This window comes from Calidris pugnax, unplaced genomic scaffold, assembly GCF_001431845.1.
Source record: "Calidris pugnax isolate Ruff unplaced genomic scaffold, ASM143184v1 scaffold1156, whole genome shotgun sequence".
Taxonomy (NCBI): Eukaryota; Metazoa; Chordata; class Aves; order Charadriiformes; family Scolopacidae; genus Calidris; species Calidris pugnax.
Genome location: NW_015094503.1, coordinates 574,736 through 597,351, shown reverse-complemented (window position 1 = coordinate 597,351; position 22,616 = coordinate 574,736). Strand labels below are relative to the sequence as shown.

General features: G+C 57.7%; 1 protein-coding gene across 1 annotated transcript; it reads left to right on the top strand.

Moving 5' to 3' along the window:
• Nucleotides 1-2,780: 2,780 nt before the first annotated feature.
• Nucleotides 2,781-22,097, top strand: TRPM2 (transient receptor potential cation channel, subfamily M, member 2). Its single transcript, XM_014963043.1, has 33 exons — nt 2,781-3,026; nt 4,409-4,675; nt 5,019-5,104; nt 5,556-5,724; nt 6,204-6,384; nt 6,769-6,938; nt 7,368-7,548; nt 8,082-8,143; nt 8,374-8,574; nt 8,958-9,060; nt 9,302-9,423; nt 10,760-11,110; nt 11,679-11,816; nt 12,246-12,375; nt 12,659-12,804; nt 12,960-13,072; nt 13,178-13,391; nt 13,948-14,066; nt 14,388-14,520; nt 14,662-14,833; nt 15,325-15,508; nt 15,789-15,970; nt 16,124-16,256; nt 16,375-16,462; nt 17,092-17,179; nt 17,616-17,767; nt 18,303-18,379; nt 18,473-18,574; nt 18,895-18,981; nt 19,167-19,272; nt 19,796-19,897; nt 20,373-20,489; nt 20,764-22,097. The coding sequence occupies exons 2-33, from the start codon at nt 4,481-4,483 to the stop codon at nt 20,887-20,889; spliced, it is 4,530 nt and encodes a 1,509-aa protein (XP_014818529.1). The 5' UTR covers nt 2,781-3,026; nt 4,409-4,480; the 3' UTR covers nt 20,890-22,097.
• The last annotated feature ends 519 nt before the right edge of the window (nt 22,098-22,616 follow it).

The window sequence follows — 22,616 nt, the reverse complement described above, 5'->3', positions numbered from 1 at the left end:
CAGCTCTCTGATGAGGAGAGGCTGAAGGACTTGGGTCTTTGTAGTCTGGAGAAGAGAAGACCGAGGGGGGATCTGATCAACGCCTGTAAATACTCAAAGGGTGGGTGTCAGGAGGATGGGGTGTTTTTTCAGTGGTGCCCAGTGACAGGACAAGAGGGAACGGGCACAAACTTGAACAGAAGAAGTTCCATCTAAACATGAGGAGGAACTTCTTTCTTGTGAGGGTGGCAGAGCCCTGGCAGAGGCTGCCCAGGGAGGTGGTGGAGTCTCCTTCTCTGGAGACATTCAAACCCGCCTGGACACGTTCCTGTGGGACCTGCTCTGGGTGGCCCTGCTCTGGCAGAGGGTTGGACTAGATGATCTCCAGAGGCTACTTCCAACCCCATAGCATTCTGTGATGCTGTGACTCTGGCACCCTCGTGGTAAAGGAGCTTTTCCTCATGTTGAGATGGAACACGTTCAGGTGGTCACTGCTGGGAGAGAGCTGGAGCAAGGGCTGGATGCCGGTGGAGGCAGGAGGTTTGCTGCTTTTGGCAGGAGCAAGCTTTCTGGTTCCTGGTTCACAAACACCCATCTGGCTGAATTCCACCTGGGCCACGGGAGGTGTGGTGGGCACGGCCCCCAGAGAGGGGCCACAGCTCTTCCTGCTCTTGCCTCGTTGCTCCTGCTGTCGCAAAGGGATGATCATTTGCCCAGATTTGCTCTCGGCTTCGCTGGGTTTTAGCCGGGCTTTTTGGAGGAGCAGCAGGAGCCACCCCAGCGCGCTGGCTCCACGCAGCTCCCACCAGGCCACCGTGGGTTTGGCATACACAGAAGTGAAATAAAAGCCCTGGTCTCCAGAGAGCTAGCCAGCCAAGAGCGGATGAACATTCACATTAATGTGTAATTAATGTGCCGTTCTGGCTTCAGTTCTTTTGGCAGCGCAGAGTTAATTACAACTGAACTTCAAAGTCTTGCACATGGATTTTATTTGCTGCCTTATTGGTGGCATCTGTTCTCCCAGCAAAATGTCTCAGCTGTTTGCTCTTGTTCAAGGAAACCAGAACTCATGGCAGTGGTTCTCCATGCTCACCGAATCACAGCATGGCCAGGGTTGGAAGGGACCTCTGGAGATCATCTCCTCCAACCCCCTGGCCAGAGCCAGTCCACCCAGAGCAGGTCCCACAGGAACGTGTCCAGGTGGGGTTTGAATGTCTCCAGAGAAGGAGACTCCACCACCACCCTGGGCAGCCTCTGCCAGGGCTCTGCCACCCTCACAGCAAAGAAGTTCCTCCTCATGTTTAGATGGAACTTCTTATGTTCAAGTTTGTGCCCATTCCCTCTTGTCCTGTCCCTGGGCACCACTGAAAAAACACTGGCCCCATCCTCCTGACACCCGCCCTTTAAGTATTTGTAGGTGTTGATCAGATCCTCGTAAGCGTTGATAAGATCCACACTTTGGCTGGAAAAGTGAGCTAAAGGCCATGACAGCACCACCCTTTGGACCCTACTTGGTTTAATTGCCCCGGCACCCAAGCCTGTCACAGCCCGGCGCGGGGCGTGAGGCTCCAGCCCTGGACCTGAAGGACGTGCCTGCTCTTGAGAACCAGCAGCATCTCTCTTCCCAGCTGTCTCCTGGTACTGGGGAGACTGGGGGTGGCCGGGGCGCTGTGCTGTGGGACCCTCGGCTCGCTCCAAGCCCCGGTCCCCTGGGGTACCCGATGTACCTGAGCCACAGCCGGCCAAATCCCTTGCTGCTGCAGCACCCGCTGCCCCAAGAAGGCGATCGCTGGGTTTGTTGAGTGAGTTTTGTGGCCAAGGCAAGCGAAGCGGCTGCAAACCCGGTGGAGAAGGCGCTCCGTGCAGGGCATGGAGCATAACGGGAGGAGGAGCGTCTGGAAAGGGGAGGGTGGGAAGCACAAGCACAAAGGTGTGACATTGAGGTTCCTCACCGGGGACGTGCGTTATAAAAACTTGTGCCTGGCCCATGAGCTCTGACCGAGGCGAGAGGCCGGGATGCAAAGCACGGAATTACAAGAGTAACTATTAATTCGTGCACATGAGGTGGCCCAGCCAAACCGGGACACCCCAATGTGGTTTTACACAGGGTTCTTACCCCCTTCAAGCAGTCAAACATGGCTCGACCAACCACTAACACCCCCCCCTGCCCATTGCTGGTCACAGAAAAGCTTTGCAAAGCCACCCTATTGCCCCTTGTCCATTGATCCCGCTGTCCCTGGAGCCAGTCTTGCTCGAGTTAATGATCTGTGATGCCAGATGATGCTGGGAGGGTCTCAAAGATGTGTCAGATGGGATGTTATTGGGGTTGTCCCAAGGCTAAAGCTGTCCTTTATCCTTCATGGAGAGCTCCAAGCTTCCCAGAAGCAAAGTCTTTCAAGGGCTGGGCTGTCCTTTAGCTTGTTTTACTTAAGCGTGAAAAATACCAAAGTCTCCAGTAAAATTCCACTACCTCATCACATCGCAGCGATGTATAACTAATATATATTGTTACATCTATACAAATTAAGCTAATACACTTTCAGACTTCACAGTCTTTATAGTCTGATTGAAATTGATAGTTAGAGAGGGGGGTTTTCATCACGCTTTGCCCAACCTCCATCAGAGCTGCTGAGCTCCTTCCTGGCAGCACCTGGGGGGGGGGGTGTCCAGCCGCCCCCCGAGTCACCCCCTGCTTGTGCCACCTGCCCGGAGGGGCTTGGGGTGTCCGTCCCCGGCTGGGGCTGGGGCTGCGGGTGGACACGGGGAGCGTGACTCAGCCGCTCGAGCAAACTCAGGGCTTTGCCCGGGCGCTGCGGCGTCTGGCAGGCACCGCTTCCGCAGCCTGATTTGCTGGGCGGCTGCCAGCCACCCTGCCATCTCCTCCTCTCTGCAGGCAGCTTGCAGGCGGCTCTGCCTGATTCTCCGCTCATCGCCTGTGTCCCCGGTGACAACATGACCCGCCGGAGGAGAAGGACACGGGGCTGAATCCCTGTGACGGGCAGGGAGCGGAGCAGCTGGTGATGTGGCCGGAGGATGCTGCAGGGAAGGTACGGGCAGCCCTGCCGAGGGTCGTGCGGCGGAGGGGCGGGGGGTGGGCACGGGTCATGGATGACAGGCTTTGCATCCCTGTCCTGACGGGTGCTGTCACCACCCTGTGCACCCAGGGGTGACCTGAGCCCTGGGGTGAGGGTGCCTGTGCTGCAGCCCCCCTCCCATGGTGCCTGCTGCCGGAGAGGCTCTGCCCTTGGCCCTGGGGCCCTTAAGGACAGATAATTCTGGGTGTTTGATCATCTCTTCACCCTGGGGTGCCCATGGGGAACCCGGTGTCAGAGCCCTTCCTGCATGGGCTGCGTACCCCCGGCAGCCTGCCTGCCCTGGGGGGCCAGGGACAAGAATTAAGGGTGTGATTGACCTTATTTATACAGCTCTTTCTCAAGCAGTTAGATCTGGCTCCTAAGGTCAGGTCGCTTGGGCTGCGTATGCCTGGGAGGGAGCCCGAGAAGAATCCTCTTAAAGGTCTTTTTCAGCCTAAATGATTCTATGAGACTGACAAAAAGGCTTTTCCTCGCTGCTCCCTGCCCGCAGCAGCGCCGAGCCGGGGGAAGGAGCCCTGAAGGAAACACAGTGGGAGCCATGATTTTGCTTGTTCCCCCCAAGGGCTCCCCACCCTTGGGTGTGATGCAGACTTTGGCTTGCAGAAAGGCAGCCAAAATCCTCATTAAATACCATCCTGCTGACCCCACCAGCGCCTTACCTGAGTGCTGTGCTTCCTCTGTCACCTCATCTCAGCTCCCCTGAGAGGACACCGTTCCCCTTGGGGCTCCAGAGACACCCAGGAGCTCTCCCACCCCTGTTCCAGCAGCTCTCCCAGCTCAGCAGTTCCGGAGCTCAGCAGTTCAGGGCTGTGAGCATTTGGGAGGGCTCAGGGAGTTTTGCACCCCCTGTTCTGCATCGTGCCTGGGTGCACCTCGCTTTTAGCTCTGGGCTCTCAGGGGACCTTGGGGGGGGGGCACAAGACCCCCTGAGGGAGGAGCGCCCCGTCTCTGCAGCCAGTGTGTTGGTACGGATCTCCCATGCAGGGCCATGCTTGGGAGACCTGGTTTCTGCTCTCCCTGCTGCCAGAAATATCCCGGGTGCCTGCAGCAGAAGGACACCAGGATTGTGGTGGGCTGGTGGACGGTTGGGCAGCGGAGCAGGCGGGCCAGCAGCTGTGCTGATGGGCAGAGTGTGGTGGGGCCAGTTTTTGGAGGCTGACGGGCTTCCCGGGGCACCCTGAGGATGGTTCACCGCTCCCGTGGCCCCTGTGTCCGGAGCGTGGCGAGGGTCCAGCAGGTTTCCTGTGGACCTCTCTCCACTCAGGGAGCGATGGACAGGACCGCCCGGTGCTTTACATCCACGGGTGACCCTTCTTCTTTTCTGCTGCACTCAGAATGGAGATGTTCAGGACCTCCCAGCCTAGGACCAGGAGAGAGGAGGCCAAGAGGGGCAAGACGCAGCAGCCATGGCTGTGCGCGGTCGGCGGACCAAGGTGCTCCCCTCTGAGCTGAACAAGGTGTGCCCCGAGAGAGCAGACGACCCTGCCACACACCCCAGGAAGATGAGCGACTTCGAGGTGGTCCCTAACCTCCAGCAGAGCAGTAGCAGTGTCTCAAAGAGCAGGCGGAAGGCACATTTCCCTGCTGGCAGCAATGAAAAGGCAAGTGCAGGAGATGCTGGAAGAGGGGGCGGTTGGCCACACGTAACTGAAGAGCATTCATGAGTTATCCAGTGACTCACTGACAGGAGCATTAATGACAGATCACTTTAGTTTTAGGGACAAACAGAAACACTCCAAACATCTGAGGTACATGCCCAGCATTCCTGTCTCCTCTCCTTGGAGCACATCTGGCTCTGTCCTTGCAGATAGTGATGGAGCTTTCTGCCTTCACAACAAAAGAAGTACCCAGACAGACTCCAAGCACCAGGGTGTCTGGCCCCTGGCATAACTTCTGGCTCTTTGCAGAAACCCTGACCCATTGGTGCTTTTCCTGCTCCCTCAGGAAAATCTCATCTCCTGGATTCCTGAAAACATCCGGAAGAAAGAGTGCACCTACTTTGTTGAAAGCTCCCAGACATCAGACTCTGGGTAAGTCAGTCAGTCCCTTGTACCCGTCCCCTGCCAGGAAAGGAGGAGTATTTGGTGACAAAGCTAAAGCACCAGAAAATCCCACCTTTCTGTCAAGAGAGCTGGTGCCAACAAATTCCTTTTTGACTTGTTCTTCACCCTGCTGTGTGTCACCGCATGGCTGATAGCCCCTTTCCCAGTGAGGAACCTTCCCAAAGCTTTCACATGCAGTCATTTCCATCCATGCTTTACCCAGAACAGCTAAAGTTGGCTAAATTTCCTCCCCAACCAATGCCTTTGTTTCTGCACAAGTTCTGAGCTGGAGGACGAGCTGGGTGGGTGGTGCTGGTGCCTGTGGTGTTCTTAGTGAGAAAGCCACCAGCTCCTGCCTGGGCTGAGGGCAGGTGGGCCAGATGGGCTTTGCCCTTTGGGTTTCCGCTGTTTTGGGCAACGCCGGCGGTGTGTGTTTCAGGAGGATTGTGTGCGAGTGCGGCTATCTCAGGGAACAGCACCTGGAAGATGCTGCCAAACCTCCCATCTTCCTGGGGAAGGAATGGGACCCCAGCAGGCACATCCAGGAAATGCCAACAGACGCCTTCGGTGATATCCACTTCACGGGCCTGGGGCAGAAGATGGGGAAGGTGATCTGTTTCTCCCATCTGTGGTGAAAGGGGAGCCAGTGTTCAGGTCTTGCCACGGCAGATGAAATGGGAGTATTTCCCTCCTGAATGAGAGGAGGTTAGGAAAGCGTGGAAATGCCCCAAAGGCATCACTGACCAAGCAGAGGAAGGGGGTGGGGTGGGGGATGGGACAGGATCCCCCCTCTCTCCCAGCCCTGTACCGAGTCCCTGTCTGAAACCGTGAGACTGCCCTTCGTGCTGTGAGGCCCATACTTCAAGGAGTGGCTGTTCCCTGTCCTCATCCTCAGGTTGGGAATGCTTGGTCCCAGGGAAGCGAGTGGGAACAGGGTCATGCACAAAGACCTGGGGTAACAGCAACAAGACTCTGTGGCAAAATGGCATGGGAGGCCCTGGTTCTTTGCTGGGACAGGAGAAGCTGTGGGGGAGGTGCCTTGTTACCCTGACCCTGTTGTTTTTACCCAATACTCCCCATTTTGCAGTATGTTCGTGTCTCCTCGGATACCCCACCACGAGTCATCTACCACCTCATGACACAGCACTGGGGCCTCGATGCACCCAACCTCCTCATCTCAGTCACTGGGGGAGCCAAAAACTTCATCATGAAGCCAAGGCTGAAGAACATCTTCCGGCAAGGGCTTGTCAAAGTGGCCCAAACGACTGGTAAGAGTCTGCATAGAGGTTCTCCCTGCGACTGCAGGGGTAGAGGGGCTTGTCATCTGGCCATCAGTCAGTTGGGCTGCTGTGGAGATGCCAAGCTGGCCCAGGAGGCCTGTAGGTCCATGTCTGGACTACCCCCACCAGGGATGGGCTGCTCTTGCTCAATTGCTGCAAACAGGCTCATGAGGAGCTGGACTGAGAGATGCAACACTGTGTGGAAAAAGGCATCTCCTGTGCTGCCAGGGCTTGATGTAGACGGTAGGGAAGACATCTTCTGGGTGATGGAGCATCTCTGAGGACCAGGAGTTCCTACAGCCAGATAGGGGGATGCTAGGAGACTGCTGGGAGCAGAGCCTCTCCTTCCCAAGCCCCTCTCTGACCCCCCAGGGGCCTGGATCATCACAGGAGGGTCCCACGCTGGTGTGATGAAACAGGTGGGAGAGGCCGTGCGAGACTTCATGCTGAGCTGCAGCAGCCACAAGGAGGGCGAGATTGTCACCATTGGCATAGCCACCTGGGGGACCGTGTACAACCGAGAGAGCCTCATCTGCCCCATGGTGAGCCAGGCAGAGTGGTTTGCTTTTCCTACGGCTGGACTGCTGGGGAAGTCTTGCCAGAGACTGTGGTCAGAAAGGGTGCTTCAAGATGTGCTAGTGGCTGGCAGCCCTGGCAAAACTCAGCCGCCCCAGGAGTGATGGTCCTGGGCTGATGTTTGCTGAGAAGCCCCTCTACCCTACCCAGTGTCTTACGTAGGCGCTGTGCTTCTCCTGGGAGGACCTTTGTGGGTGTGAGGGCAGGTGGGGCAGAGACAGAGCATGGGGCAAGGCTGATGTGAGGACTGTGGGAGGGCAGGGATGGATGGTTGGTCGGACTGTCCCTGCATGCTGGCCTGTTCTTGTCCCGCATGCTGGTTTGCTTTGGGCATCTGGTGCCCCTCTGCAGCCCTGCCAGGCTTTTCCCAGAGTCCCTCCTCCTGCACCTTACAGGGTGGCTTTCCAGCTGAGTACGTAGTGGATGAGGAGAACCAAGGCAGCCTGTCATGCCTGGACAGCAACCACTCCCACTTCATCCTGGTGGACGATGGGACCCACGGGAGGTACGGGGTGGAAATCCCCCTGAGGACCAGACTGGAGAAGTTCATTTCAGAGCAGACCAAGGTGAAAGGAGGTAATGGCAACACAGAGCCAGGCCTGAGGCAGGGGAAGGCACAAAGTGGGATGGGACATCCCGTGGTAAGGGGTGCCCATCTGGCCTCTGGTGAGAGGGGAGGCTGTGGTATCCCTGGAAGACCCAGGTGAGGTGTTTGAGAGGACTGTCATGATAAATGTGGAACCTGGTTCCTCAGTGACACAAATCAAAGAGCCTTTCTCTGCCACCTGCTTGGTTTATGGGGTCACCAGAGGGGTCCCCAAACTTTGTGATGCTGAGCTGATCAGGGAGAGTGGTTTCTCCCAAAGGGCCAGGCCTCCAAGGGGGCTTCCAGGTGGCATCTTCTCACTGTGCAAATGATCTTCTATTCTAACACGTGCTCCAGCGGCATGTCTGCCAGGAGTTCATCACCCTTCTCACCTGGAACCTGGCATGTCAGGGGCAGTGCTCCCACTTTGCCTTTCACACCCCACGGCTCAGAAAGGACTGCATTCAGCTGCGTGGGGGCGCTGCCCCACAGAGAGGTGACCCTGGGCTCTGCTTCCCCACAGGCGTCGCCATCAAGATCCCCATCGTGTGCGTGGTGCTGGAAGGAGGCCCTGGGACACTCGACGTAAGGAGCTGCTCCTGCCTGCTCCCAGCAGGGCTGAGAGGAGGTGGTGGTGGGAGGGAGCAGCTCCTTGCCCGGGGTGCTGCTCTCTGGCATCGGTGCAAGCGTGGGGCCACACTAGCTGAAACACAGCCATGCAGGAGGGCTGTGGAGCAGAAGTGTGGGTCTCAGGCTCAGAGAGGGTCTGCTGGCCTCTGGGTAGGATTAGGACCAGTCTCTCTGCTCTGTTGCAGACCATCTACAATGCCATCACCAACGGGACCCCCTGCGTGATCGTGGAAGGATCTGGCCGTGTCGCCGATGTCATCGCGCAGGTGGCTAACCTGCCTGTGCCCAAGATAACCATTGCCGTGATCCAGCAGAAGCTGAGCATGTTCTTCCATGACACCTATGAGCTCTTCACTGAGAGGAAACTGGTGGAGTGGACCAAGAAGGTGAGCCGGTTACAGGCAGACAGCTCCACTCAATGAGCTTGTGGAGATCAAAGGGGTCCCCAGGGGTCCTTGCCCATGAGCAGCAAGGCTCCCAGCATGAAGTTTAAGGCACGCCTTCTGCAGACCATCCATCACCCCGCAGCCATGTCCTGCGTTGCCCTGGTGGGCACCCCAAGGGCTCGAGCTCTGCTCCTCCACTGCCTGCTCCCTTTGGGCAGAGAGGTACCATCTGGGACCAGCCCCAGCCAGGCTGGGAGACGCAGCACAGAGGGTCTGCGGGTGACCCCAGGGAGCAAGGAATTGCCCCACACAGGACAGGGGCTGCGGGAAGTGGCGGGGAGGAGATGCTGCTGCTGATTGCTTGCCCATGGCTCTCCATGTAGATCCAAGACATAGTGCGGAGCCGGCAGCTCCTGACCATTTTCAGAGAGGGCAGATATGGCCAGCAGGACGTGGATGTGGCCATCCTCCAGGCCCTGTTCAAAGGTGAGGGCTGGGGAGCTGCTTGTGGGAGGGTGGGACGAGATGAATGGGGTGGGGATCACAAGTCACTTCCTGCAGCTGCTTGACTTATGGGTTCACCAAAAGGGTCCCCAAACCTTGTGGTGTTAAACTGATAGGGGAGAGATGTTTCTCCCAAAGGATCAGGCCTCCAAGGTGGCTTCCAGATGGTATCTTCTTACGGTGTAAATGATCCTCTATTCTAACACATGCACTTTGCATGCAGCATCCCGAAACCAGGACCACTTTGGCCGTGAGAACTGGGACCACCAGCTGAAGTTAGCTGTGGCCTGGAACAGGGTGGACATTGCTCGGAGTGAGATCTTCACAGATGACCACGAGTGGAAGGTAAGGGTGTAACTGTGCTGCTTGTCTGGTCAAGCATAGAGCCTGTCAGGTCCCACTTGAGGACTACCTACCTCAGCTGTGCCTAGGGAGAGTTTCTGAGGGCATTTCTCCTGGAGCCTAAACTCACACCACGTTACCAGGGGTTCTTAATCTGTCCTGTCTTCCAAAAGTGCACTCAAACACCCAAAGCAGAGATGAGCACACCATGCAATTCATTGCTTGAAAGTTTGTAAATTTTGGCTTACAATTGTTTGCAAAGGTGATTGATTGGCATTTTGTTCAAAACTGGTGTCATTCTAAAGACAATCCACCATCCTAGAGCCAAAACTCCCTCTTTTCAGCTCTCCCCTGTGGTCACTGCTCATGCCATCTTGTCAAATGTCAAGTTGTCCCTAAATTTATCTCACCTAGCCTGGCACTTCCCTGCTCAAACTTCACTACAGAGTGGGGCGGAGAGCAGCACAAGGCAGCTCTGCCATCCCATGCCTGATCCAACTACTGAAAAGTTGCAGCTGAGCAGGGTTCTCTATCCTCTCTGCTGGGGCTGTGGGATGTGGAAGGGATTTTCCTATTTCATTTAATAGTTTGGATTCCCCAGCTCACATGACTTTTGTGGGATAGGAGGGCCTGGTGAGAACCAGGATCCCAAAGTGGAAATATCTGACAGTGTGAAAATGCACAGCCTGAACAAGATCTACATTTCTGTAGGGAAAGGAGGGTGAGGAAGGCTCTCAGATTAGCTGATGCAGGCCAGGGCTGTTAGAAGGTGCTGCAGCCCTGGGCTGATGTGGCTGGTATGAAAAGCTGAGGCAGAAATCAAGCTGTGGCAACAGGTCAGCAGGTACCTTTCTGCCAGGACAGACACGTACCCACGGGCTTTGTTTTCACTTCTGAGCACTTGTAAAGGTTGCCTTAGAAAGGAAAACCCCACAAAAGCTGAACTGGGTGACCATCAGGAGCAGTCAGTCTCCCCACGGCTGAGATCCAGCTGGCAGCATCATGATCCTTCAGCTGAAGAGCTGTGCACAGAGAACAAGCCTGTGAGGTCCTGCTCATTTGTGTGGTGCCCTCTTGTGAGCTGGGGAAAGAGGATCTACCCTCTATCCTACCCTATCCCTCCACCCAGCAGCCAAGGAAGCAGAGGAGAGGACATACTAACCCAGCATTGTGTCTCTGGGGGACATCCCACAAGTCCCATTACCTCCCAGCTGCTGTCTCACACCCAGAAAATCCTTGTGTGCTCAGGGACAAAACCTTTCCCCCAGCTGAGTGAGGAGTGTGGTGGGGCCCTGAACCAAGGCCATGGAACCCCTCACCTCTGCCTTTGGCCTGTCAGCCCACAGATCTCCACCCTGTGATGGCAGCTGCCCTGATCTCCAACAAGCCAGAGTTTGTGAAGCTGTTCCTGGAGCAGGGAGTGCGTCTCAAGGAATTTGTCACCTGGGACACCCTGGTTTACCTCTACGACAACATGGCACCATCCTGCCTCTTCCACAGCAAGCTGCAGAAGGTCCTGCTGGAGGAGAGAGAGCACACAGCTGGCTCCAAAATGCCAAGAATCCAACTGCACCATGTCTCGCAGGTGCTGCGGGAGCTCCTGGGCTGCTCCACACAGCCTCTCTACCCCAAGCCCAAGCCCACGGAGCGGCCCCGGCTCTCGATCCCCGTCCCGCACATCAAGCTGAATGTACGCATCTCCAGGTTACGTGGTGACAGGGTTGCATTAGGGAGGGGGACGCTGGCTCAAGGAACCATCCTGAAGGTTGCAGCTGGGTCTCTGTCCTCTTGCTTGCTCCAGAATCCCACTTAAAGTTCCTCAAAGCCCTGGTCAAGTCATCTGCCCCACGTTCAATGTGCAACTCCCACCCTTCTATACCCGCAGCACCACGTGGCTGTGTGACTCCGGTGGGCAGGACCTGGTGGGGTGGGTGCCCTGGGCAGGGGATGGGCTTATGGTGCCGAGGGACATGGTTTAGTGGTGGTTTTGGCAGTGTTATGTTGATGGTTGGACTTCATGATCTTAAAGCTCCCTTCCAACATAGACGATTCTAAGATTCTCTGATCCTGGCCCTAGAAAAAATGGCATTTCCAGGATGCGTCCAGTCTTGGCCACCCTACTATCTGCAGCCAAGGCCCTTCCATGGGTGGCAGGAAGGCAGGCACCCTGGGTTCAGAGGTGGCTTTGTGCTGAGGGGCTGTCTGCTTTTGACAGCATCTTGGCAGGAGAACAGGTCCGACGGTTGCACTCCTTGCAGGTTCAGGGGTCAAGTCTCCGGTCCCTCTACAAGCGCTCTGCCGGCCGAGTCACCTTCACCATGGATCCAGTACGCGACCTGCTTATCTGGGCTGTGGTCCAGAACCGCAAGGAGCTGGCAGAAATCATCTGGGCCCAGGTATCACAGCCCAGAGCTGTTGGTCCCAGCTGAGAGGCTCAGATGGAGCCAAACTTCCCAGCCCCAAGAGGAAAGATTTCATCTGCTGGCATTCAGGACAGCAGACGAGCTGGCCCATGCCAGCACCTGAGCCTCACCCCCAGCCAGATGGGAGCCAGCTTGTGAGCCTGGATGAACTTGATGTTCATGCCCAGACACACACCATGGCTTCACACTAGGGGAGCAGAGGTGTCCCCCAGAGGTGTCCCCGGGTTCTCTGTGGTGGTGGGTCGCTCAGAGGGGAGCACAGCTCAGCCCTTGTCATGGCAAGCTGTCCATCCTGAGCAGCAGTCTCCTCAGGACATCCTCCCTCCATCCCGTGGGAGCCCTGGAGGGCCTGGCAGGACTGGGTGCAGAACCTCACGCTCTCTCTGGCTTCTTCTGCTCCAGAGCCAGGACTGCATGGCGGCCGCGCTGGCCTGCAGCAAAATCCTGAAGGAACTCGCCAAGGAGGAGGAAGACACTGACACCACCGATGACATGCTGGCCCTGGCTGAGCAGTATGAGCAGAAAGCAATTGGTGAGCGGGGGGGGCCAGCAACCCAGACCTGCTCTGACACCCTGCAGGGCCAGCTAAGCTTTGCCCTGGAGATATCTGGGGGTTATGGGTGGTGCCAAACCGGGGTCCCCTCCTCATGGTTGAGGTCCTGCTCCTCTGGTGGCTGTGCCTGGGTGGTGGTGGGAGCACAGAGTGTGCCCTTGCATGGTAGGATATTCAGATCCTGCTGCAAAGGGTGGCTCTGCGGGCACCTTGCTGAGCACCCTGGAGCTCAGCCTTGAATCCCTGGTCCCTGCCTGGCCAGGTGTGTTCACAGACTGCTACCGCAAGGATGAGGAGAGAGCCCAGAAGCTCCTCACCCGTGTCTCTGAGGCCTGGGGGAAGACAACCTGTCTGCAGTTGGCGCTGGAGGCCAAGAACATGAATTTTGTGTCCCATGGGGGTGTCCAGGTGGGTTCCCAGCAGTGGTGCTTGGAGGTGAAGTGTCCAAGTGTCCCCTGCCCCAGATCCAGGATTGGGGTTGGCAGCGGTGGGGCTCTGCTCTGCAGCCCCGTTCTGATGGGAGCGCTTCTGTAACCACTGTTCCTCTTCCTTCCTCCTCACAGGCCTTCCTAACCAAAGTCTGGTGGGGGAAGATGTGCATGGACAACGGGCTTTGGCGGGTGGTCGCCTGCATGCTGTTCTTCCCACTTCTCTACACCAACCTCATCACCTTCAGGTACTTCTGGCAGTTGCGGCATGCGCGCACCAAGGCTGTCTGGGAGAAGCTGCCATAGCACCTCCCTGAGCATCTGAGCCCCACTTCCACCCTTGCTTCCCACAGGGAGAAGAGGCTGCAGCCTGTGGGCTGCCTGACGCGCCTCCGCGCCTTCTTCACGGCTCCTGTCGTCATCTTCCTCATGAATGTCCTCTCTTACTTCACCTTCCTCTTGCTCTTTGCCTACATCCTAATGGTTGACTTCCAGCCATCACCATCCTGGCGGGAGTACCTCATCTACTTCTGGCTCTTCTCCCTGGTGTGTGAGGAGACCCGCCAGGTACGGGGCAGGCAGAGCAGAGGATGGGAGGAGGTGAGAGGAGGGAGAGACACTCCCCAGGTGCTCCTGGAAGGTCATGGTCCTGACTAGCTCACGTTCCCATGCTGCTTCTTATGTCACCATCCATTTGGAGAGGTCCCAGCACAAGGGACTGCCAGATCCCTCCCTCTCTGAAGCCAGAGAATGTCCTTGGCCTTGTCTGGTCTGGCCCTTGGTACTTGCAGAAAGACATGCTGCTTTGAGCCAAAACCATTAGGAGATGGAGGGACCACCTCCTTCCTTGGGCATTTATTCCCAGAAGCATTTCCAGGCTTTGCTTGACGTGGTTTTTTTCAGCTTTTGTTTCAACGTCTCTGTACCTTTCTTCAGCAGACTAAGGAGCCCCATGTCTCAGGTATCTCTCCCCATGCTCCTTCCCTGTAGAAAACCCTGTAGGCTCAGGTTAACTTTGGGTAAGCAAGAGAGTCCAGTGATGGCCAGCAGGTCCCTCTACAATGCACAGGAATATCTTACAAGGCTTTCACTGAAATACGAACTCCTCTTCTCTTCCCAACAGCTGTTGTATGATCCAGAGGGGTTTGGGGTTGTGAAAATGGCTTCCCTGTACTTCAGGGACTTCTGGAATAAGTTGGATATCTGTGGCATCCTCGTCTTTCTGACGGGGCTGACTTGCAGGTGAGTCACAGAGCCAGCTGCGGAGCGCGGGCTCAAGCCACTGCTGTAGGCTACAAAGCTAGGGCAAGAATTGTGCAGGTTTTTTGATTGCAATTTCTTCTTCCAAAGGCCTATGAAGATTTTTGTGGTCATGTGATTTATTCTGACCAATTTGCCTCTGCTTTCAGTGGCTTCTAGGAGAGATGTTTTTCATGCTGCAACCCTCACCCAGCACTCTGGGGCAGCTCACCAACACTGTAGAAATGTAATGCTGCCAGATCAGAAAACAAAACCCCACACTGGTGGCACTGAGATGTTTCCTTTCTTCTCTTCTGTGCCCAGGCTGATCCCTTCAACTCTATATCCCGGGCGCATCATACTGTCCCTGGCTTTTATCATTTTCTGCCTGCGTCTGATGCACATTTTCACAGTCAGTAAAACGCTGGGGCCCAAGATCATCATTGTGAAGCGCATGGTGAGAGCTCCCCTCTGTCCTGCCAAGGCTCTCAGCTGGAGCAGCTGGGTGCCGGCGTGGGGTGGATGTGCCACCCGTGTTAGCCTATCCTGAGTGGGGTTTGCTCCAGGACACAGTTTTGCTTCTCCTCTGACTTTGCAGATGAAGGATGTCTTCTTCTTCCTCTTCCTGCTAGCAGTGTGGGTGGTGTCCTTTGGGGTTGCCAAGCAGGCCATCCTGATCCACAACGAGGAACGTGTGGAGTGGCTTTTCCGTGGCGTGGTCTACCACTCCTACCTGACCATCTTCGGGCAGATTCCCTCCTACATTGATGGTAAGGGACACTGGCATGTGACAGCGTGTGGTATGAGCAGGGTGGATGCGACAAGGCTGAGGGGTACCAAGCTCGTGCTTGGTACCAAGCTAGGCTTGTCTGCCTGGCTCCTACCGTGTTGGCCTGTGGAAGTCCTGCACAGAGCTCCTCTCCAAGCACAAAGTAAGGAAAGAGGGAGCGATGATGGGGTGTGTGGACGGAGCCCTGCTCCAGCACATTTGAAGTGTTGCCACTGATGCAATCCCAGGGATTGCACCTGCCCAAGCAGTCAAAAGAGAGTGTGCTAGCAAAGGCACAGGAGCATGAGTCCATCCAGGTCAGTGCCACAGCTGCAAAGCCGGTGGCAGTGAGCAGAGCGCCTGGGATGATGCAGATGGAGGTCAAATCCCTGCCTGGTGCTAAGCTCCCTTGACACTGGCCACTTTTAGACAGCACAACGTGGGACACTGTGAGGTTTGGCTTCAGGAGAGTTATGCCGTGCTCTCTTGCAGGGGTCAACTTCAACATTGACCAGTGCAGCCCCAATGGGACTGACCCCTACAAGCCCAAGTGCCCAGAGACAAATGAGGACAACAATAAACCCATCTTCCCAGAGTGGCTGACGGTGATCCTACTGTGCCTGTACCTGCTCTTCACCAACATCCTCCTCCTCAACCTCCTCATTGCCATGTTCAAGTGAGTGTGACCTGGCCCTATGGTCATGACAGTGAATGGAGCTGGCTTTGCTTGCAGGCTTGGCCATGGCCAGGGCACCGCACACTGAGAACGTGCAAGGAGGGTCCTGGGGCACACACTGACCAGACCACAGGGGTGCTTTGGAGGGGGTTAGATATGGTGGAAGTACTGGGTGGAGGCCAGGGCTGAGCAGGGAGATGGGTAGGAGCCGGGGCACCATACAGACATGATGTGCCCCATTCATCCCCATGGCACGGCTGACGCCTGGGCTCTGCCCCAGCTACACCTTCCAGCAGGTCCAGGAGCACACAGACCAGATCTGGAAGTTCCAGCGGCACGACCTGATCGAGGAGTACCACGGCCGCCCGCCCGCGCCTCCGCCCTTCATCCTCCTCAACCACCTGCAGATCCTGATCCGGCAAGGCTTGCTCCGCAGGCCACCCATGCGCCACAAACAGCTCAGTGAGGACCAGCATGCCCATTTCTCCTGCCCATTTTCCCCTCCCTGAGGCATGGCACCGCGCACCGAGGCACGAGGCTTGGCGTCGGGGATGCGGCACCAGGCTTTGGGACTCCCAGGGATCCTACAGCACTGCCGTCCCCTTCCTCTGGCAGAAGAGAAGCTGGAGAAGAATGAAGAAGCTGCCCTCCTCTCTTGGGAGATGTACCTGAAGGAGAACTACCTGCAGCACCAGCAGTGCCAGGAGAAGCAGAACACAGAGCAGAAGATCCGAGACATTGCTCAGAGGTACCAGCACTCCTGAGACTGGGACATCCTTCTGTCCTCCAGCGTCCTGGGCAGGGAAGAGTTGGGATTAGTGCAGGGCTGGCTGCTGAGGGGCTTCCCCTCTGCATTGTCCCTCCAGGGTTGACACACTGGCAGAGCTGCTGGACTTGGACCGGGTGAAGAGGACAGGGCTGGTGGAACAAAGACTGGTCTCTCTAGAGGACCAGGTGAGGCAAAAGCTGAGCAACTGCCTAAGAAAGGTGGGGTTTTCCAGGGGCCGAGTCAACTGAACCAGAGCACAAGAGGAAGACCCTCTGAATCAATCCCCCCTCAAACAGTTTGAGTTTCTTTGCCAGAACAATAACATCTGAGAGGAAAAGCCTTATGGGAGGTGTTCTGTTTGACTCCAAAGTGAACAGGATGAAGGTGGGAAGTGGTGGGATGAACCTCTGCCTCCACTGGTCACCCCAAGCAGTTAGATCTGACCCAGCTCTTCTCCTTGGCCTGAGAGGACCCTCCAGACCTTCTGGAGACGGGGGACTCTCCACCCCCTCCCCATGAAGCTATTCCACACCCTGCACCCCCGGGGATCAGGACCTCTGTCCTGAGATGGCCGCAGCTTGGCTGTCATTTTCCAGTTCCATTTCCATCTGCTTTGAAAAAATGTTTCCCTGGAGGTGTTTTTCCAAGTGGAACATCAGGACACAGCGAGGATGGCTGCTGCCCTGAGGGATGAGTAGCCAGGAGCCCATGGCAGCAGTGCCTCCTGCCAGGGCCAGATCTTGCCCTACTCAAGGAACGGAGCCCGGGGCGCAGTGGCGGTCCGGGAGGGCTGACCCTCCCCTCTCCCACACAGGTCCATCAGAGTGCCCAGGCCCTGAGGTGGATAATGCAGGCGCTGCAGGGCAATGGCTTTGGCTCGGGAGAGGACATGCCACCCGTGGGTAAGCAGAGCCCATCTCCACCCCAGCAGCAAGGGGGAAACACGGGGCCCCACGTTGGCACCCACAGGGCTGCAGACCAGGGCTGAACAGCCCCTCGCACCCCTCTGTTAAGCAGCAGGGCAGAGGCATCTTTGTCCCAGGGAGGTCTGGGGGCTCTACAAGACCATCCAGCCCCTCCTGCAGCCATTCCCACCCTCCACTCCAGAGCCCTCCCTGGAGCCCATGGCTGAGCCTTTCCACGGCAGTATCCCTGGGGGGCAAGTCCTGTCCCCCCGGGAAGGAAGGGAAGGGGAAGGAATTCTGGGGACCGGTCCCCAGGGGACATCAGCATCACCTTGGAGAGAACCAGCCAGCCTCCTCAGCAGAGCCATGGGCCTGCAGCACCAAACTCACGACCCCGTTTCGTGGGGCCTTGCTGTCCGTGTCTGCCGTGCAGGCTCCAGCAAACCCTCAGAGCTGAAGGAGGTTGACCTGGAGGGGAAAGCTGAGGAGAGCCAGCCCCTGTACCACGTGCTTGCCCGAAACCTGCTGTACCCAGGGTCTCACACCCTCCGCTTCCCTGTGCCGGATGAGAAGGTGCCCTGGGAGGTAGGAGCTGTCACCCTGGGCAGCGGGGCTGGGGATGGGGGGCATGGGGCAGGTCCACCAGAGCTGGGAAGAGGAACAGACCCATCCTTGCACCCATGTCACACTTGGGAACTCCTGTTTTCCCCAGCCTGGGGACAAGTGGCTTCCCGGAGCAGCTGCTCTGAGGCCCTCCCAGGGACAAAGAGAGGTGAATGGAGATGGTTCCTGCTGGGATCTGCAGAGCCAGGGCTGCCTGGGGGTGCTCAGCGGGGAGACAGATGGTAGAGTCACCCGCCTCTGCATTTCCTGAATCAGGGCTGGCTTGGGGTCAGGGACAGGATCTGGCACTGGCTTCTGGGGCATGAATGAGAGGCACCAGCCCTCCAGCTGAGACCCTGAGCTCAGTCCTCAAGCAGGGCCCAGAGCCCCATGTGCCTTGGAGAATGGTGTCATGAGCTGGGCAGAGGAAGGGACTGGGACAGAAAGTGTTCCTGGGGTCCCAGTCCCTGCCTGTCACCAGAGCAAGAGCGACCTGACTCAGCCATGTGCTTTGCAGGTGGACTTCCCACTCTACGACCCTCCCGCCTACTCGGCTGACCACAAGGACATGGCCGTGCAGGACCCCTTCAGCCCGTGAGTGTCCCCCTGCGGCTCCCTGCTCTTCTATACCCCTTCTCCTGGGTGGCACAGCCAGCCCTCCCTGCTGGGCTGCCTCCCACCCCCCAGTTCCTTGGAGTCTCTCCTGAAGATCAACTACAACACCATGGATGGGCTGATTGACCGGCAGAGCTTCCACGGCCTCTACGCCGTGCAGGATGGGCTGCCACTGTGAGTGCATCTGCCATGGGGGCAGAGGGGCTGGGTGGGAGTTGGGGCACCCAGCTGTAGGCATAGCACCGGGGAGATGCAGAATTTGGGGGGGGGGGTTGCCTGGATGCATCCATCCTCTTCCCACTTCCCTGGGGCTAATGGTGGGGCAGGGATAATGGCATGCGTCGTCCTCAAAAAAAACCCCAACCCAGCACCCCAGAAGAGCTGCGGTGCAGTGGTGGGAGATTTGGGGAAGTGGTATAGGGCTTTGATTGGCATGACGGGGTGCACGGGGGGACGCTGGTGCCATCCCGACCTGCTCGCGCTCTCCCGGCCAGGAACCCCATGGGCAGGACGGGGCTGCGAGGCCGCGGGAGGCTGCACTGCTTTGGGCCCAACCATGCCCTGCACCCTGTTGTGACACGGTGAGCGCCTGGGGACAGAGAGGGGTCTTTGCTCCAGGACGGGGTTGGGGAAGTGGAATGGAAAAGGAGGCACAAAGCTACCTCAGAGAGACTGGGACCTGGCAAGCCCCACTGCTGCCCATTCAATTGCTGCTGGGTGGGGGGAGCCAAGTCCAGCTGCAGGGTGACAGGGGCCTCTCTCGCAGCTGGAGGAGGAATTTGGATGGGTCCATCATAAGGAAGAGCCTGAAGAAGATGCTGGAAGTCCTAGTGGCCCAGTATCCGCTGTCGGATGTCTGGGCTCTGCCCGGGGTAAGAGCTGGTGGAAACAGCTGGCGTCTGGGGAACTGGGGACCAGCTGGTGGCTGGATGCCCTGCAGAAAAGGGAGAAACCCAAGATGGGTGTCACAGCGTTGTCCAAGGAGGTACCTCTGCTCCTCCCACAGAGCATTTGAGTGCAGGGCTGTGCTGCCAGGAGTGCTGGGGTGGTCCCATCACATATCCCCACCCACCCTGACCCCTTGGCTCCTGCTTCTCCCTTCTCCTTCTCCTCCTCTGTGACTTCAGTTCTCACATGTCCTTCGTGACATAAGCCATTGGGATAGCTTCCTTTGACAGAGAGGTTCAGACATTGAATAAGGCAAACTCAGACACATGCCTGGGCACAGATGAGGACTTCTGGCAGAAGAGGAAGGGTTTGCTCCCCTGCTTGCTCCCCCCCACCAGAGCTTGTGGCATGTTCTGCAGTGGTGGCAACCACCTGATGGCCAAGCTGGTGGCAGTGGGGGAGGCTGGGCTGATGGCAGGCCCCATGCTGATGTCTGCTTTGGCACAGGGGTCACTGGAGCCGGGTGAGACACTGCCACTGAAGCTCAAGTGGATCCTGCGCCGGGAATTTTGGCCCCAGTTCCAGAACTTGCTGAAACGGGGCACTGAGGTGGGGTGCATGCAGGTGTCCCAGCAGTAGGGGGGCATGTGGGTGTCCCAGCAGCGTAGGGGCATCAGGGCATCACCCCAGTACAGGGGTATGTAGGTGTCACAGTGGTACAGGCACGCGGGAGCGTCACCACAGTACAGGGGCATGTGGACATGGTGGCACAGGGCGCGTGGGTGTCCCTAGGGCACAGGGGCATCACCCCTTGGCGACCACCCCCACTGGGGAGGAATGGCTGGGGGAGGTGGGGACGTGCTGTAATGGGGTCTGGGAGACAGCCCAGGGACCCCGGGGATGGGCTACACACCAGTGTCTGTGCTTGCTGTGATCGTTCTCCATGCAGCAGTGGTAACAGGGTGCTGGTCTCCAGTGGAGCAGAGGAGTTGTGGAGTGATGCCCCACCACCCCTGGGGCCTCTTGGAGCCCTTAGAGAGGCGGTGAGGGCTCTGCTGATGTGGCACTCCTTCACTGTGCACAGATACACAAGGGGTACCTTGATGACCCCCGCAACACGGATAATGCCTGGGTAGAGACGGTTGCCATCAGCGTGCACTTCGACAACCAGAACGATGTGGAGATGAAGCGGCTGAATTCGGTACGGACCCCTCACCTCTGCAGCTCCCTCACCTGGCTCTCAGCAGGTGTGGGGCAGGGGACCCACATCTCCAGACCCAGATCTCATCTTCATCAAGAGTGGGCTCTTCCAGCTTCATGCGGTGGAGGAAGAACATGGGGATGAACATGGGGTGGCATGCAATGGGGGTCCCAGAAAGAAAGGGCAGGAGGCTGGGGACTGGAGGTGCTGCTGAGCATGGCTGACACGTCCCCTGGCCAGCGGCACATATGTGATGTCTCTGGTCCCCTTCCAGTTCCTCCAGGGCTGCGACCCAGAGCTGTGCATCCGCTGGCAGGTACTGGACAAGAGGATCCCCCTGCATGCCAACCACAAGGAGCTCCTGCACAAGGTCTCAGCCCTCCTTGACACCTACTACTGAGTCCTCAAGCACAGGCCAGGGTTCCTGCTGCCCCAGACCAGGTTCTTGTTGGGACCTGCGGCTCTATCACAGCTCACCAGTGAGACCATGGGCAGCTACTGGAGACTAGGTACCTGTGAATGCACAGTTGCCTCTGTGAATGTACATTGCACATCTCTGGGAGGAAAACTGTCTCCTCCCCAGCAGCCGGGGACAGGGGCTGCCTGGGCAGTGCCTGTGCAGCATCCTGGTCACCTGAGCCACCAAGCTCAGCCCCAGCTTGTCCCTCGGTGTTTCCACATCAGCCGCAGCACTGGGGCTTGAACCAAGCAGAGCCACGGGGCTGGTCCTGCAAGGTGTCCCTTCTCTCAGCTCCCTCCTGCTCTTTGCTTTGGTGGGGCACTGGGGACTTGGCAGCCCCAGCTACCCCTCCACCCAACATCTCCATTGGGCACCTCTGCTCCTGCTCTGAGGCCTGACAGCCCCGCGGCCACAGCTCCCAGAGAAGCTCTGGAGAAGGCTTGGACCCTTTTGCACCTAAAGCTCCTGACCATCCTGCAAGTCCCTTCTGTGGCAGCTGTCGCCGTCTCCCTGGTTGCCTCAGACCCAACAACATGTTCCCAAGCTGTGATCCAGCACTTCAGAAGGTGTGAGCAGCTCTTGGCTTGTACACCTATAGTTTCACAGCTCCACACAGGTCTTCCCACCACATCCCATACTGGCATGTGATCCTGCGTGTATATGCTGAGCACCGTCTTGTAGCTGAACTCCTTCCCTCTGTCTGAGCCAAGGCACCAGCTAAATGTCACCTGCCTGTCCCATCCCCTTGTGCACATGGACAGAAATGTACCCCTTGCTGGGACCCAGGTGATCCACGCTCTGTGGTCCCTTGGGCAGGTAGACACCGGAGAGCAGACATCCGTGCGTCCATCCCCAACATCTCTGCTCTTTTCTGTTGTCTGCCATGGGGAGAACAAGGCACAATGGAGACATTTCTCGATAGCCCAGAACAGCCCCACGGAGGTATATTATGCCTGGGACTGCTCAGGAAGGGATTTCAGTTCCCCCACCCGCTCCTGATGGATCAGACACTGACCAGCCAGGGATGTTCTTCCCACACCCGTGGCCATCACAGCACAACTGCAGTCTCACCAGTGGGGCTTGGCGAGGGGGATGGGGGGGTCTGACTGGCAATTTAGTCAACCCGGCTCAATAAACCATGTATGAAATAACCAAAGGCTGGTGGTCTGTTGCGGCTGTTTCACCAGAGGCCGTTCCTGGAGGCTCCATGCTTGGAGCGCGCCTCCAGGATGAGCCCAGTTTGTGCGACGAGGTTGGGGGTTGGGATGCTCAAACTCCCGTTGCCCGCAGACTCCCTTCCCCCCCCCCAGTGCTGGCTGCAGAGATGACTTGACACGTTCGGAGTCAGCGCCAGGAGCTGCTGGGAAGCCCAGTGGTGCCTTCTCCCATGGCTCCTGCCCTGCTCGGTGTCTGCTCCTGGTCCCCCACGGCTGGGCTGGGGAGGGATGGGGCCGTCCTGCCTCACGGCAGCTCCGGGACCCGCAGCCCCGCACCAGCCGGCAGCTACCACCGCCCAACAATTGCTGAAACCTAATTAGCATCACTCAATTAGCGCACAAAAGGGCTGGCCCGCAGCACCCGTGGCTCTGCCGCCCGGGTGTCCCCCCCGCCCCGCTCCGGCCGCCTCTTTGCCCGCACCCCCAGCGCTGCCACAGGCCCCGGTCCCG

Bases quoted from the DNA above. Each gene is read 5' to 3' on its own strand.
- TRPM2 (XM_014963043.1), top strand. From the start codon at position 4,481: ATGGCTGTGCGCGGTCGGCGGACCAAGGTGCTCCCCTCTGAGCTGAAC. The intron at 6,939-7,367 runs GTGAGCCAGGCA...TGCACCTTACAG, and splicing joins AGAGCCTCATCTGCCCCATG to GGTGGCTTTCCAGCTGAGTA. The intron at 20,490-20,763 runs GTACGGACCCCT...GTCCCCTTCCAG, and splicing joins AGATGAAGCGGCTGAATTCG to TTCCTCCAGGGCTGCGACCC.